Genomic DNA, 17,023 nt, shown 5'->3' on the forward strand with positions numbered 1-17,023 from the left:
ATTGAACGTAGCATTTTAAGAGATATTTTCTGTGACCATTTTAATTGATATAAGTTGTTTTCATTGTAAGTGTTATTTGCTGTGTATAGTTCGCATTTTTAGAGATAATTGTTGTCACTTTTTTGTGATATTTACGGTTACTTGTTTAAATGATATTTGCTTTGAACATTTCCAGAGATATTTTGTGTGACCATTTTGATTGATATATGTTGTGTTCATCGTAAGTGATATTTGCTGTAAACATTTTAAGTGATATTTCCTATGGCTACTCCATGCGATATTTGTTATGCCCAGTTAAGTGTTATTCATTTTGACCATTTTAAGTGATCTATTCTCTGTTCATTTTAAGGGATATTTGTGATCATTTTGTGCAACATTTGCTGTGACCATTGTAAGTGATATTTGACCATTTTAAATAATAGTTGCTGTGAACTTTCTTCAGGGCATTTACCGTCTCCTGTTTAATGAATATTTGTGACCATTAAACGAGATAGTTATTGCAATCATTTCAAACAATATTTGCTCTGCACATTTTAAGTGATATTTGCTGCGACAATTTTGATTGACATTTGTTTGGAAAATTTTAATTGATATTTGTTTTGACCGTTGTGTTCAGTGCTTGTGATATTTGCTTTGAATATTTTAAGCGATATTTCCTGTGACCATTTAAAATTACATTTTCTGTGGCTAATCAATGTGACATTTCCAACGTCCATTTAGTGTTTTTCGTTTTTATCATTTCAGTGATATTTGCAATGGCAGTTTTAAGTGATGTTTGCTTTATCCATTGAAAGGATATTTGTGAGTACTTTACGGGATATTTGCTGTGAAAACTTTGAGTGCTATTTTCTGTGATCATTTCAAGTAATATTTGCTGCAACCAGTTTAAATAATATTTATTGTGACCATTTTAAGTGATATTTGCTACGATCAGTTTAAGTGATTTTTCTTTGGTCATTTTATGCTGACGACAGACGACAGATTCCGAATTCACAGCAGCAATTTACGATATCGCGAAGCTAGTGATGGAGCATTGGCTGAGCATAAAATGAGGTGGGCTAGATTTCTGATGCTCGAAATGCTTCAGTTTTTCACATTATTTCATGAATCTAACAATTACAGCAAAGGCATATTTCACCACATTCTTCAACTGCTCCCTAAACTTAGTCTGCGCCACTACATAAATACAAGTGTTTGTGCAGCAACTCAGGAGCTGAAGCATGACTCCCATTTGTTGTACATAAAAAGGTATATATACAGACTGATCTCCCATACTCCACATTCGGATCCATATAGAATACACCATAAACATTGCCCACAGCAGTATGAAATTCCCCGAGATGGCAAACAATAAAATGATAGACTTCCTTCGGCTCTCCATCTCTGGGTCTCTGGGACTGTACCCATTGTTGTGGCTCCGAAGTCTCCAGCGGGCTCTACTGGTCACTAAAATGCATTTGACAGTTAAAGCATTGAGCAGTAGAACGAGGACAAATGGAACACATGGGGTTAGAATGTGGTGAAGTGTCTCAATTATCGCCCACATCCGGGATTGTGCAATCTCTTGTGTTACAAAACAAAACCATGGAAGGATCAGCATCATATATTCATTCCTGAACATAAAGTACCAGAAAATATTCTTTAAACAGCTCAGCACAGTCACTGTTCCCAGAACCACAGGCGCCGTTTTCTCGTTGCAATATTTACTTTTCAGCTTCTGGCAACAAATGACCACAAATCGATCAAAGGTGAAAGTGACGGTGAACCAGACAGAACAGTCTGTGGCTGCATAAAGCAGGACGGCGTGAATATTACATACACGGAGGTTCCACATGAAAAGAAGCTGTTCCCGAAAGACAATTGGAATCTGCCTCAGCATCAGGTCAAGGATGATGACCAGTAGATCTGCCGCTGCCATGGCCACCAGGTATTGAGTGACACATTTGGAGAGACCACACTTTTTCCGAGACAGGACCACAATTGTCACCAAATTAACTGTGAGGAACAGAAATAAACAGGAAATTATACATCACTCTGAGCAAAGCTATTAGTTTGACTGAACAGTGAGAACGATTTGCAACTGTATATCCAGTGATGTACTGAAATGTACAAACTAAACTCAAAGTGTACAAAGCTGTAGTCCTCATCACCCTTCGGTATGATGGCGAGTCATGGGTTCCAGATGGCCATCATGTACGCCTTCTAGAGCGCTTCCATCAGCGCTGGCTCTGCATCATCAAGACACACTGGCAGGACCAGATCACATGCATTGAAGTCCTGGAAATAGCAAACATCACCAGCATTGAGGCCATTCTCCGGCAAAACCACTACGTTGGGTGGGTCACATTGCCCAGACGGACAACAGTTGCCTGACCAAGATCGTGTTGCACGGATAACTGACCACTGGTAAACGGAACAGAGGAGCCTCATGTAAATGTTACAAGGATACCCTGAACAAGTGTGTGTGCTACACCGACCATCAGCAGTGGAAAGGGCAGGCCATAGATCGTGATGCCTGGATATGCTGCACTGGGTGTGTTACAAGAGTACATCCATTTTTTGGTGTGAAATATGTTTCAAGGACTTACATTTGAATTATTAACATTGATTCATTATGAATCTTGAAGAGATGCTGAACTTTGTGGGTTTTTAAAAAAATAAGTCACCAGAAGCTTCCTGGATTTGGCTTGTAAATAATTCTTAATGTAAAGCACTAGTCTGTGGATAATCACACAAAAGACATTGCTTTTAATTTGGGGAGATGTTTACGAAGAAGTGATAGGTCCTGATTCATTCAGGTCCAGAGGCTTCACTTAGGAACATAGGAGTAGGAGTAGGCTGTTCATCCGATTGAAACTGCCCCGACATTCAATGTAATCATGGCTCATCACCCCCTTTGTTGTTGCATCTCTGTTTAAAAAGGCAGCGAAGGATAGACCAAATAATTACAGGCCAGTCAGTCTAACCTCAGTAGTGCGCAAATTATTGGAATCTATTCTGCGCGACAGGATAAACTGTCACTTCGAAAGGTGCAGGTTAATTAAGGATTGTTTTTTTATATTCATTCAAGGGATGTGGGCGTCACTAGCTATGCCAGCATTTATTGACCATCCCTAATTGCCCTTCAGAAGGTGGTGGTGAGCTGCCTTCTTGAATCGCTGCAGTCCATTTGGGGTAGGTACATCCACAGTTCTGTTAGGAAGGGAGTTCTAGGATTTCGACCAAGCGACAGTGAAGGAACTGTGATATCGTTCCAAGTCAGGATGGTGTGTGACTTGGAGGGTAACTTTCAGGTGGTGGTGTTCCCATGTATTTGTTGCTCTTGTCCTTCTAGTTGGAAGTGGTCGCGGGTTTGGAAGGTGCTGTCTAAGGAGCCTTGGTGCATTGCTGCAGTGCATCTTGTAGATGGTACACAATGCTGCCACTGTGGGTCGGTGGTTAAGGGAGTGAATGTTTGTAGATGGTGTGTCAATCAAGTGGGCTGCTTTGTCCTGGATGGTGTCAAGCTTCTTGAATGTTGTTGAAGTTGCACCCATCCAGGCAAGTGGAGAGCATTCCATCACACTCCTGACTTATACTTTGCAAATGGTAGACAGGCTATGGGGAGTCAGGAGGTGAGTTACTCACCTCAGGATTCCCAGCATCTGACCTGCTCTTGTAGCCAAGGTATTTATATGGCTGGTCCAGTTCAGTTTCTGGTCAATGGTAGCCCATAGGATGTTGATAGTGGGGGATTCAGCGATGGTAATGCCGTTGAATGTCAAGGGGCGATGGTTGGATTTTCTCTTGTTTGAGATGGCCATTGCCTGGCACTTGTGTGGTGTCTATGTAACTTGTCACTTATCAGCCCAAGCCTGGATATTGTCCAGGTCTTGCTGCATTTCTGCGCGGACTGCTTCAGTATCTGAGGAGTCACGAATGGTGCTGAACATTGTGCAATCATCAGCGAACATCCCCACTTCTGACCTTATGATTGAAGGAAGGTCATTGATGAAGCAGCCAAAGATAGTTGGGCCTAGGACACTACCCTGAGGAACTCCTGCAGTGATGACCTGGAGCTTGACCTCCAACAACCACAGCCATCTTACTTTCCGCTCGGTATCACTCCAGCCAGCGGAGGGTTTCCCCCCTGATTCCCATTGACCTCTGTTTTGCTAGGGCTCCTTGATGGCGTACTCGGTCAAATGCTGCCTTGATGTCAAGGGCAGTCAATCTCACCGGACCTCTTGAGTTCAGCTCTTTTCTCCATGTTTGAACCAAGGCTGTGATGAGATCAGGAGTTGAGTGGCCCTGGCGGAATCCAAACTGAGAGTCACTGAGCAGGTTATTGCTAAGCAAATGTCGCCTGACGGCTCTGTTGATGACATCTTCCAACACTTTACTGATGATTGAGAGTAGGCTGATGGGGCGGTAATTGGCCGGGTTGGACTTGACCTCCTTTTGGTGTACAGGACAGACCTGGGCAATTTTGCACATTGCACGGTAGATGCCAGTGTTGGAGTTGCACTGGAACAGCTTGGCTAGGGGTCCGGCAAGTTCTGGAGCACAGGTCTTCAGTACTATTGCCGGAATATTGTCAAGGCCCACAGCTCTTGCAGTGTCCAGTGCCTTCAGTCGTTTCTTGATATCACGTGGAGTGAATCGAATTGGCTGAAGTCTGGCATCTGTGATGCTGGGGACTTCAGGCGGAGGCTGAGATGGATCATCCACTCGGCACATCTGGCTGAAGATTGTTGAAAATGCTTCAGCCTTATCTTTCGCACTGATGCGCTGGGCTCCCACATCATTGAGGATGGGGATATTTGTGAAGCCACCTCCTCCAGTTAGTTGTTTAATTGTCCACCACAATTCTCGACTGTATGTGGCAAGACTGCAGAGCTTAGATCTGATCCGTTGCTTATGGGATCGCTTAGCTCTTTCTATCGCATTCTGTTAAGCAGTTTGGCATGCAAGTAGTCCTGGGTTGCAGCTTCACCAGGTTGACACCTCATTTTGAGGTATGCCTGGTGCTGCTCCTGGCATGCCCTCTTGCACTCTTCATTGAACCAGGATTGGTCTGCTGGCTTGATGGAAATGCTAGAGTGGGGGATATGCCGGGCCATGAGGTTACAGATTGTGGATGAGTACAATTCTGCTGCTGCTGATGGCCCACAGCGCCTCATGGATGCTCAGTTTTGCATTGCTATATAGGTTCGAAATCTATCCCATTTAGCACGGTGATAGTGCCACACAACACGATGGACGGTATCCTCAATGTGAATGCGGGACTTCGTCTCCACAAGGACTTGCGGTGGTCACTCAAAGAACAAAGAACAGTACAGCACAGGAACAGGCCATTCGGCCATTCAAGCTTGCGCTGATCTAGATGCCTGCCAAAATTAAACCTTCTGCACTTCCGGGGAACGTATCCCTTTATTCCCATCCTAGTCATGTATTTGTCAAGATGCCTCTTAAACGTCGCTATCCTACGTGCTTCCACCACCTCCCCCGGCAGCAGGTTCCAGGCACTCACCACCCTCTGAGTAAAGAACTTGCCTCGCACATCACCTCTAAACTTTGCCCCTCTCACCTTAAACCTATGTCCCCGAGTAACTGACACTTCCACCCTGGGACAAAGCTTCTGACTATCCACTCTGTCCATGCCGCTCATAGCTTTGTAAACTTCTGTCATGTCGCCGCTCCACCTCTGTCGTTCCAGTGAAAACAATCCGAGTTTATTCAACCTATCCTCATAGCTAATGCCCTCCAGACCAGGCAACATCCTGGTAAAACTCTTCTGTACCCTCTCCAAAGCCTCCATGTCCTTCTGGTAGTGTGGCGACCAGAATTGCACGCAATATTCCAAGAGTGGCCTCAATAAGTTCTGTACAGCTGCAGCATGACTTGTCAATATTTATACTCTAGGCCCCGACCGATGAAGGCAAGCATGGCGTATGCCTTCTTGACTACCTTATCCACCTGCATTGCCACTTTCAGTGACCTGTGGACCTGTGCGCCCAGATCCCTCAGCCTGTCCATACTCCTAAGGGTGCTGCCATTTATTGTATACTTCCCACCTGCATTAGACCTTCCAAAATGCATTACCTCACATTTGCCAAGATTAAACTCCATCTGCCATTTCTCTGCCCAAGTCTCCAATCGATCTATATCCTGCTGCATCCTTTGACTATCCTCATCACTATCCACAACTGCACCAAGCTTTGTGTCATCCACAAACTTACTAATCAGACAAGCAACATTTTCCTCCAAATCATTTATATATACTACAAAGAGCAAAACTTTCAGCACAGTTCCCTGTGGAACACAAGTAGTCACATCCCTCCATTCAGAAAAGCACCCTTCCACTGCTGCACTCTGTCTTCTCTGACTGAGTCAGTTCTGTATTGATCTTGCCAGCTCACCTCTGATCCCATGTGACTTCACCTTTTGTACCAGTCTGCCATGCTGGACCTTGTCGTCAAAGGCTTTACTAAAGTCCATATAAATAACATCCACTGCCCTTCCTTCATCAATCATCTTCGTCACTTCCTCAAAAAACTCAATCAAATTCGTGAGACACTACCTCCCCTTCACAAAACCATGCTGCCTCTTGCTAGTAAGTTCGTTTGTTTCCTAATGAGAGTAAATCCTGTCCCGAAGAATGCTCTCCAATAATTTCCCTGCCACTGACGGAAGTCCCCCCAGCCTATAATTTCTTAAATTATCCTTGCTAACCTTCTTAACCAAAGGAACAACATTGGCTATTCTCCAGTCCTCTGGGACCTCACCTGTAGCCAATGAGGATGTAAAGATTTCTGTCAAGGTCCCAGCAATTTCTTCCCTAGCCTCCCTCAGTATTCTGGGGTAGATCCCATCAGGCCCTGGGGACTTATCTGCCTTAATGCTTTGCAAGACACCCAGCACATCCTCCTTTTTGATATGTGATGACTGAGACTATCTACACTCTCTTCCCTCGGCTCATCTTCCACCAAGTCCTTCTCTTTGGTGAATACTGATGCAAAGTGCTCATTTAGTACCTCGCCCATTTCCGCTGGCTCCACACATAGATTCCCTTCTCTGTCCTTGAGTGGGCCAACCCTTTCCCTAGTTACCCTCTTGCACTTTATATCCGTCTAAGGCACCTTGGGATTCTCCTTAATCCTGTTTGCCGATGGCTTTTCATGACCTCTTTTCGCCCTCCTGGCTCCTTTCTTAAGTTCCGTGCTACTTTCTTTATATTCCTCAAGGGCTCCGTCTGTTGCCAGCTTTCTAGCCCTTACCAATGCTTCCTTTTTCTTTTTAACGAAGCTCACAATATCCCTCGTAATCCAAGCTTCCTGAAACTTTCCAAAATTATCCTTCTTCCTCACAGGAACATGCCAGTACTGGATTCTAATCAACTGACGTTTGAAAGACTCCCACATGTCAGATGTTGATTTACCCTCAAACAGCCACCCCCAATCTAAATTCTTCAGTTCCTGCCTAATGTTGTTATCATTAGCCTTCCCCCAATTTAGCATCTTCTCCCGAGATCTACTCTTATCCTGATCCACAAGTACCTTAAAACTTATGGAATTATGGTCACTGCTCCCGAAATTCTCCCCTACTGAGTGTTTGACCACTAGGCCGGGCTCATTCCCCAATACCAGGTCCAGTACAGCCCCATCCCCAGTTGGACTATCTACATATTGTTTCAAGAAGCCCTCCTGGATCCTCCTTACTAATTCTGCCTCATCCAAGCCCCTAGCACTAACTGAGTCCCAGTCAATCTAGGGGTAGTTAAAATCACCCACCACAACTACCCTGTTACTTTTACATCTTTCCAAAATCTGTCTACATATCTGCTCCTTTACTTCCCACTGGCTGTCGGGAGGCCTGCAGTAAACCCTCAACATCGTGACTGCATTTTCCTATTCCTGAGCTCCACCCATATTGCCTCACTGCATGACTCCTCCGAGGTGTCCTCCCGCAGTACAGCTGTGATATTCTCTTTCACCAGTAATGCAATTCCACAACCCCTTTTACATCCCCCTCTATCCCAGCTGAAGCTTCTCAATCCCGGAACATTTAGCTGCCAATCCTGTCCTTCCCTCAACCAAGTCTCTGCAATAGCAGCAACATCAGAGTTCCAAGTACTAATCCAAGCTCTGAGTTCATCTGCCTTACCTGTTATACTTCTCGCATTGAAACAAATGCACTTCAGACCACCAGTCCTGCTGTGCTCCGCAACATCACCCTGCCTGCTCTTCCTCTTGGTCTTACTGGCCTTATTTACTCGATCGCCCTCAATTATTTCACCTGTTGTCCGACTGCTCTGGTTCCCACCCCTCTGCCACACTAGTTTAAACCCTCCCGACTGACACTAGCGAACCTCCAGCCGGGATATTTGTGCCCCTCCAGTTTAGATGCAGCCCGTCCTTCTTGTACAGGTCCCACCAGTCCCTGAAAATATCCCAATGGTCCAGATATCTGAACCCTCCCTTCTACACCAGCAGTTCAGCCACGTGTTTAGCTGCACCATCATTCTTTTTCTAGCCTCACTGGCACGTGGAACAGGGAGTAATCCAGAGATTACAACACGAGAAGTCCTGTCTTTTAACGTTCTACCTAACTCCCTAAACTCCCCCTGCAGGACCTAGTCACTCTTCCTGCCTGTGTCATTGGTACCGATGTGTACCACAACCTCTGACTGTACAACCGCCCCCTTCAGGATGCCCCCTGTCCGTTCAGAGACATCCTTGCTCCTGTCACCAAGGATGCAACCTACCATCCTGGAGTTTCTTTCACATCCACAGAAGCGCCTATCTGTGCCCCTGATTATAGAGTTCCCTATAATTATTGCTCTTCTTGGCTTTGTCCCTCCCTGCTGAACAACAGTGCCAGCCCTGGTGCCACTGCTCTGGCTGCTGCAGTTGTTTTCCCCTCAACGTTCATTCCCCCCACCAACAGTGTCCCAAACGGTATACTTGTTATAGAGGGGGATAGCCATAGGGGATTCCTGCACTGACTGCCTGCCCCTTCTAGCGGTCACCCATCTATCCTCCTGTACCTTGGATGTAACCACTTCTCTAAAACTCCTGTCTATGACGCTTTCTGCCACCTGAATGCTCGTAAGTGCATCCAGTTGCTGCTCCAACTGATCCATGCGGTCTGTGAGGAGCTGAAACTGGGTACACTTCCTGCAGATGTAGTCGTCCGAAACACTGGGAGCATCACGGACCTCCCACATCTCACAGGTGAAGCACTTTACCCCTCTAACTGACATTTTTAGCACTAATTAATAAATTAATTTAAAATAAATAAATCTTAGAATGTTACTCAAATGAGGCCATTTGGGTAGAACTTAAAAACAAAAAGTGGCAATCAGCTGGATGCATGTGTACTACAGGCCTACAAACAGTCAGGATGAGATAGAGGAGCAGGTATGTCGGCAAATCTCAGAGAGGTGTAAAAATAATAGGGTAATAATAGTAGGGAACTTCAACTTCACCAATATTAACTGGGGTAGTCTTAGTGCAAACGGCTTAAAGGGGCAGAATTCTTAAAATGCATACAAGAGAGCTTTTTGACCCAGGATGTAGAAAGTCCTACAAGAGAATGTTGCAGAGGAGATTTACTAGGATGTTGCCTGGTATGGAGGGAAGGTCTTACGAGGAAAAGCTGAGGGACTTGAGGTTGTTTTCATTGGAGAGAAGGAGGAGGAGAGGTGACTTAATAGAGACATATAAGATAATCAGAGGGTTAGATAGGGCGAATAGTGAGAGTCGTTTTCCTCGGATGCTGATGGCAAACACGAGGGGACATAGCTTTAAGTTGAGGGGTGATAGATATTGGACAGATGTCAGAGGTAGTTTCTTTACTCAGAGAGTAGTAGGGGCGTGGAACGCCCTGCCTGCAACAGTAGTAGAGTCGCCAACTTTAAGGGCATTTAATGGTCATTGGATAGACATATGGATGAAAATGGAATAGTGTAGGTCAGATGGTTTCACAGGTCGGCGCAACATCGAGGGCCGAAGGGCCTGTACTGCGCTGTAATGTTCTTTAAAAAAAAGGGGCAGTACTGGACATAATCCTTGGTAATGAAGCAGGTCAAGTGATAGAAGTGTCAGTGGGGTAGCATTTCAGGGATAGTGACGATAACTCTGTAAGATTTAAGGTAGTTATGGAAAAGGTCAAAGATGGACCAGAAATAAAGGTACTGAATTGGGGGAAACCCGATTTCAATATACTAAGACAGATTCTGGCCAAAGTGGACTGAGAGCAGCTACTTGTAGGAAGGTCTACGCCAGACCAGTGGGAGTCATTCAAAGAGGAATTTGTGGGACTTCAGAGCCAACATGTACCCATTAAGGTGAAGGGTAGGTCCAACATGTCCAGGGAACCCTGGATGTCAAGGGATATAGAGAATAGGATCAGGAAAAAAAGGAGGCTTATGGCAGATACCAAGCGCTGAAAACAGCGGAGGCACCAGAGGAGTATAGAAAGTGCAGAGTGGTACTTACAAAAGTAATTAGGAGAGCGAAGAGGGGACATGAAAAAACACTGGTTGGCAAGATAAAGGAAAATCCCAAGGCGTTTAATAAATATATTCAGGGTAAGAGGAAAGGCAGGGAAAGAGTAGGGCCCATTAGGGACCAAGGTGGCAATCTGTGTGTGGAGTCAGAGGACATAGGTGAGGTTTTAAATGATTACTTTTCATCTGTCTTCACTATGGAGAAGGATGATGTAGGTGTAGAGATCAGGGAGGGGGATATACTTGAACATATGAGCGTTGAAAGGGAGGGAATATTAGTTTTTTTAGCGGGCTTAAAAGTAGATAAATCCTCAGGACCAGATGACATGTATCCCAGGCTGTTAGGTGAAGCAAGGGAGGAAATAGCAGGGAGTTTTAAATTTTAAATCCTCTCTGGCCACGGGACAGGTACCAGAGCGCTGGAAAACAGCGAATGTGGTACCATTATTCAAGAAGGGTAGTAGGGAAAAACAGGTAATTACAGGCCGGTAAGTCTAACATTAGTGGTTGGGAAAATATTGGAAAAATTCTGAGGGGCAGTATTAATCTCCACTTGGATGGGCAGGGATTAATCAGGGATAGTCAGCATGGCTTTGTCAGGGGGTGATCGTGTCTAACTGAATTGATTGAATTTTTCGAGGAGGTCACAAGATGTGTCGATGAGGGTGTTGGAGAAATTTTCTGAGCTTTGCGAATTATTACATAACTTTGTAGAAGCAGAAAAGCAGGACACAGCTTGTCGCTAATCTAACCACAACCAACGGTCATAAATTGTAGACAGAGCAGCTAACCACAATCAGACATTACGGCCAGATATGGTGTCTGGAGTGGGCATTGAATTAAGGAACTAGCTTGTTATTGTTGAAACTGATGTTTCGCTGACCTCGGACCCTGCATGGTGCACCGTTACGTAGGCAGTCTTGTGTGTGCTTATCTAATTGTGAAACTGTTAGCTCTGCCTTTGTTTATACTATATAAGTCCACGGCGATCTGTAGCTCTTTGGGAGTAGCTCTGGACCGCATTTAGGTAAGGTGTGCCCCCCCCCCCCCCCATGATATCATGCAATAAAGGGTTTGATTCTCAACGTCTGAGTCCGGAGAATTTGTTCAACAATTGGGCACAATCAGGATTTTCTTCAACAGTTTGGCGTAGTCGGCAGGATCCCTGACTTCACGGGATCCAAAAGAACCTATTGAAGAAATAATTGACAGGATCAGGGGTAAGTCAACTTTTCTGCGACCCTGATATCCCAATCACCCAGCCTGAGCCGGAATTAAGAGGACAACTGCGTCCCACGTGAAGGCCAGGAATTAAGTGGGCGAAGGGAACAAAGGGGTCAAGGAAGAATTGGCTGAAACCTGATCAGAAAAGATCTAAAATTCAGCGAAGGGAAGTTGAAAAGGAGATAAGTGGAAAATCCAGTAAAATGTGGCGAATTCGGTGTAGTAGTAGTACCAAATTCCGGGAATTTGGTGATCCTAATTTGAGTTTGCACGAGCTGTTCCTCCACCGGGTGGAGTAAAGAGGCTGTGGGACAGAAGGAGTTAGGACAACTGTCTGGGACGGTGAACGACTGGGGCTGTAACTAAACTGCCAAATTGACCCGACAGGCACATGATCGTTGCTCCTGAGTACACGAGCCGGAATCTGGCCCCAGAGAGAGAGGCTGTGGGACGGAGGGAGAACGAAAGAGCGTTCGCCTGAGAGAGAGGGGTGTGCCAGTTAGCTGACCTTGAGAATTTAACATTAACTGCGCCTGTTCGTATCCTTGTGTCTATTTGTTTGTTGTGTCTTGTTTGTTTTCCTGTGTTTTAATGCTACTTGATTCATAGAAAAGAACTCGTAAATTTAGAAGGTTTTGAGAAAGTAGAAGTAAGAGTGGACTCAACGGCTTCCAAGAAGGAAGGGTTGCCCCCAGGGACAAGTAAACCATGTCCTCTGGAGAAAGGCGACCCACGTCCGTTTGCCCCCTCGAAGGAGACGCAGAAGCGCCACGGTAAATATGTGTTTTAAAGATAGGAATGTGTGAGAGTAAAAACAAGTAACTGTGTTTTTGATTCGACTGTGAGAATGTCGGAAGCTTCCGCGAATGAATTGAATAACTGGGAAGAACAGCTTGTATTCTGCAGAACTGACTGTCGTTAACTCTTTGTTGTCTGGCTTTAATGTTAAAAGCATGAGTCTATTAAGTTGTTTGGAATTGAATGAGTGTGAAAAGTGATTGTTGAGTGTGTTCATTTCGATTTAAGATTGTGCACCCAGGAATGGGATATAAAATTGAATTATATTTTAAGTTAAAGTTTTTATTTTTAGTTGGTTTTGCAACTGTAAAAAGGCAATGAACAATTTTCTGAGGGATAAGCTGCAGCCTTGAAGGTCTGAAGATGTCTGTCAGAAATCTAATTTGGGGTTTGGAACATTGATTTAATTGGAAGCTCTGCTATTGTTTTATTTTACAGTCTAAATTTGAAAACATGTTTCACTGACTGTTATACTGTTTTAAGGGAAAGAAAGGATAGAAAAGGAGATATAGGAAAGATTCTGTCTGTTTAAAAAGATTAAAGTTTGTGTAAGGACCTAGTGTTAAGTCTTTTGTTGTAAGAATGTTAAATAACTTTTTCTTTAGTTTTTGGTTTTATTACAGTCATTTGAAAAGGCGCCTGAAGAAAGAGCAAGAAAATGATGTAATTTACCTATCTTTTAAAATAAGCACGTGCTATTCTGTTCTGTGTGTAGTTAATAAGTATTATAAGTTAATAAGTATGAATTGAATTAATACTGTTAAGGTTAATTGACCTGTTTAAGTTGAAGAACTGGAAATGTCATTTGCAACCACAATGAACTTTCAAGTTTAGCATGTCGAGTTTTGGAGGAGTCTTAAGTTCTGGACAGAGGACTCACTCATATAACATCGGCAGTTTTGATTTTTAAATATTATTGCAATGAATTGGAATTGGAATCATCTTTGTCGTAAAATTCCTTGGATTAGGAATCTCTGACAAGAGATACAAAAAGTTTGGAAACAATTGGAGTTTAATCTAAAATGCTGTCTTTCCTGATGGAGATGCTTTCCTTTGAAGTTGAAATATGTTACACATGATTTTGTTGTTTTTAAACCCTAAGGATACCAAAAGGATTGAAAAGGTTTAAAATAGATAGTTCTTTTCGATCAGAAAAGAAAGGTTTTGTAAAGTGACGTAGCTGAGAATGTTTTGCTCTGCCCCCTTGGAGACAAACAAAGAACTTAACTCGCTGCAGCTTTTTGCATTGCTGAGAGTCAAATTTATACATATTGGACGTTGCCAAATTTTACATTTCTAAGTTGACAGATAGAATTGGACAAATTAACCCATTGGGCTCAGGGGCAGAGCCACAATGGATTCTTTTTAAGCAGGTGACGGCAGGTTCCAAGGCCACATGAGAACTGATGCCAGAACAAGAGATCCAGCAGCTTTGAGAATTTAAAACTTAATTGCAGACATCAAATATCATAGCATCTTTATCAATGAGACAAAATGCTTGAGAAGAAAAGATAGTTGCAAGCATTTCTGTCCTTAACGTACAAAAAGTACAACCAAGTCTGGGCATAAGAAATTGAAATCAATAACAAAATTTAATTGATATGAGTGGTTATTTAAAGCACTAAAAGGGAAATTTATCTGATATTTAAGAGGACAATCAAAGTTTTAGAAAATAACAAATCTGTGGTTTACTGTGTTGGACATTAGCAATGGGTTCGGGTCCATACAGTTGGCACAAGAGTGTCAAACTAAATTTGCATTTACGTTCAAGGGACAACAGTACATCTGGACGTGTCTCTCCCAGGGATTTTATAATAATCCATCGATATTCCACCTTCCTTCAGAAGGTTAGAGTGAAAGTTAAGCTGAAAATTGCACCGATAATGAAGGAAAACGTTTCTTATTTGGGAATAATAATAACACAGGGAAAGCATGAGACAGAGCAAAAGTGTGTGCAGCCAATCCTCGAACTCCCCTAGCACAAGATATTAAAGCTCTAAAAAAAAGGACTGTTCCTATTTCTGGTTATGAGATTAAACAGACAATAAGCACCAACCCCCACGGTTAACCCCACATCCGCATTACCGACGAGTAAGGTTACGACCCAACAGCCACAAGTGACTGGTCTCCCTTGCCCGGTCTTGACTACAGGACTAGAAAATAGACTTGCGATAATAAAACCTAATAAAATTGTATATGATAATATAACGCTTGAGTTGGTACCGGTAATATTGATTTTCTCAGATATCCAGCTATCTGACTGGTGCCCTGAGAAGACCCGAGAGTTGTACAAGGTATTACTGTAACAATTGTTGAGACAGGAATTTGGTAATGCGAAAATAATAAAGGGAAAGAGACATAAACGCAGTTTAGTGAATGACGCAGCCACAGTCTTTAATACGGGAACTTCAATTGTCAATACTATAGATTTGGAAAATGTGGACCAGAAGGTTAGAACTCTCAGTCAGCTAGTAAAGGATATTGTTTTTAAAAAAGGAACAAAAGGCACAGAAGTGGTGTAGCTAAAGTAGGACAGGATCTGTCAAAAACAGTGACAGGACTGGTGAGAGTACGGGAAGGTCATGCTCATACTATTAATGATATCATAGAAAAGGTAAAGGAGGTCCATGACATTTCAAATAATGAAAGTGTTTGTAGTACATATGGTCCGTGGATGTTAGAACAAACGAAGGAAAATTGGAGGCAAATTGATGCAGGACAGGTACCAGTTTGGATCAATTACACCCAGTTCGAGGACTTAGCTAGTCACACAAATGATAAAATTATCAGGTGCCAACTCAGAAAACTTAAGGTATGGAAAGGTCAGGAATGTGTAAATACAGGATCTATGAGTATTGGAGTAGTGTTGGGAATACCTGTAATTCTGAGAGATAAGTTAGCGATACAATTACATGAAGTAGAAAATATAGAAGTGATAAGGGGAAAAGATTACATAAAATACAATGATATTTTACCCTATGTTATGGAAATTGGAAAAGAGGTAATTGGACCAACATTGTCCATTGTCTGAGTGTAGTCTGGAAAACCAGGTGATCAGATGTCCTCGTCCTGTATATAAAACGGCAGAATCAAAAATGCGGATTTAATACCACTGTAAATTGCACCATGGAGACTAGGAAAGCATTGTCAGGACTAACCCATGTGGCCTATATGGGAAAGGGGAGATATTGCTTAACCACCACAGCGAAGGAGTACCAGTATGGACATAAACGGACTTGTCCGGTGAGCAACAGTACATTTTGGTTCAACCCACAAATACCAACCCGAGTAGGGAAAATGGAGCTGGTACAGATCCATGAGCAAAAGACAGAAACGATAACTGTGACAGAAAGTATTAAGGAGGAGTTGACAAATTATCTCCGAGGATATGAATATACTATTCAGCCATTGCTCACACGCTTGGGTAAAGAGAGACAGCAGCTGGAAGCCATTGCAAGCTGGAACAACAGTCGAAGATGCTACAAGATGAGATTGACAAGATAAATTATTCTACCTGGCAGGAGGACTTATGGAACTGGGGGTCAAACGTGCAGATACACACCTGGTTTAGAATTATCTCCCGTGTCCTGACAGTGGTTTTGGGTATCATGGCGTCATATGTGACAGACTTAATTTGGCAACTTAAGAAATTGATTAGGCAATGCAAGAGGATGTATGAACACAGGTTGGACAGCTACCCGAAAAGCAATTAGTGTTCGAGCTTGCTCTGTAAAAGGAGGGACAATTAGTTATGCCATTAGAGGGTAATTGGATAACCTTCTCATATGTACTTAAAGTGAGCAAATGGATGATCAATGTACTTTATGAAATTGTATTATGTTTGTACAATCGATTATGTAACAATGATGTTTAAATGACATGGTAAATGTACAAGTGTACCACCTTTTATGTTGTAAACAAGTGATTGAAGCCCCTGCAAAACTTATGCCTTTACAGAGTTCCCGCTGCCCCCTTGTGATATAAGCAGGCGACGTATTGAGTGCGACCCCTCCGAGTGTTGAAGGCTGTTGCGAGACAAAGAGAGACCATTAAAGGCACCGAGGTGGGATCAAGGTAAGGATTCTTAAAAGGGTTGTAGAAGAGTCAAGCGGGGACTGTGAGAACAGAATTTTAGAATTTTAAGAACAGAGTTTATGGGGACATTTAAGCTGAGATTAATCAATCATGTATTGCGAGCTTGGCCTTGCGGCTGCGACAGCGCGATGGAAGGAAAGATATAATGCTGCAATGACTACTTTAAATACCTCTCCCCTCCACATACGATGATATTGTGTTATCATGGTATGATAAAAGGAGGGATTGTTGGAGAAATTTTCTGAGCTTTGCTAATTATTACATAACTTTGTAGAAGCAGAAAAGCAGGACACAGCTTGTAGCTAATCTAACCACAACCAACGGTCATAAATTGTAGACAGAGCAACTAACCACAATCAGACATTACGGCCAGATATGGTGTCTGGAGTGGGCATTGAATTAAGGAACTAGCTT

The 17,023-nt window shown here is 43.2% G+C and overlaps 1 protein-coding gene across 1 annotated transcript in view; it reads right to left on the minus strand.

Annotated features, from left to right (window-relative positions):
* Positions 1 to 1,096: 1,096 nt before the first annotated feature.
* LOC137364573 (probable G-protein coupled receptor 139) overlaps positions 1,097 to 17,023 on the minus strand; it is a 78,473-nt gene continuing 62,546 nt past the window's right edge. Inside the window, exon 2 of the mRNA XM_068027695.1 lies at positions 1,097 to 1,995. Within this exon, the coding sequence (XP_067883796.1) occupies positions 1,097 to 1,995 (899 nt within the window). The remainder of the gene's footprint in view (positions 1,996 to 17,023) is intronic.

This window comes from Heterodontus francisci, unplaced genomic scaffold (genome assembly GCF_036365525.1).
Source record: "Heterodontus francisci isolate sHetFra1 unplaced genomic scaffold, sHetFra1.hap1 HAP1_SCAFFOLD_174, whole genome shotgun sequence".
In the NCBI taxonomy this organism is placed as follows: domain Eukaryota; kingdom Metazoa; phylum Chordata; class Chondrichthyes; order Heterodontiformes; family Heterodontidae; genus Heterodontus; species Heterodontus francisci.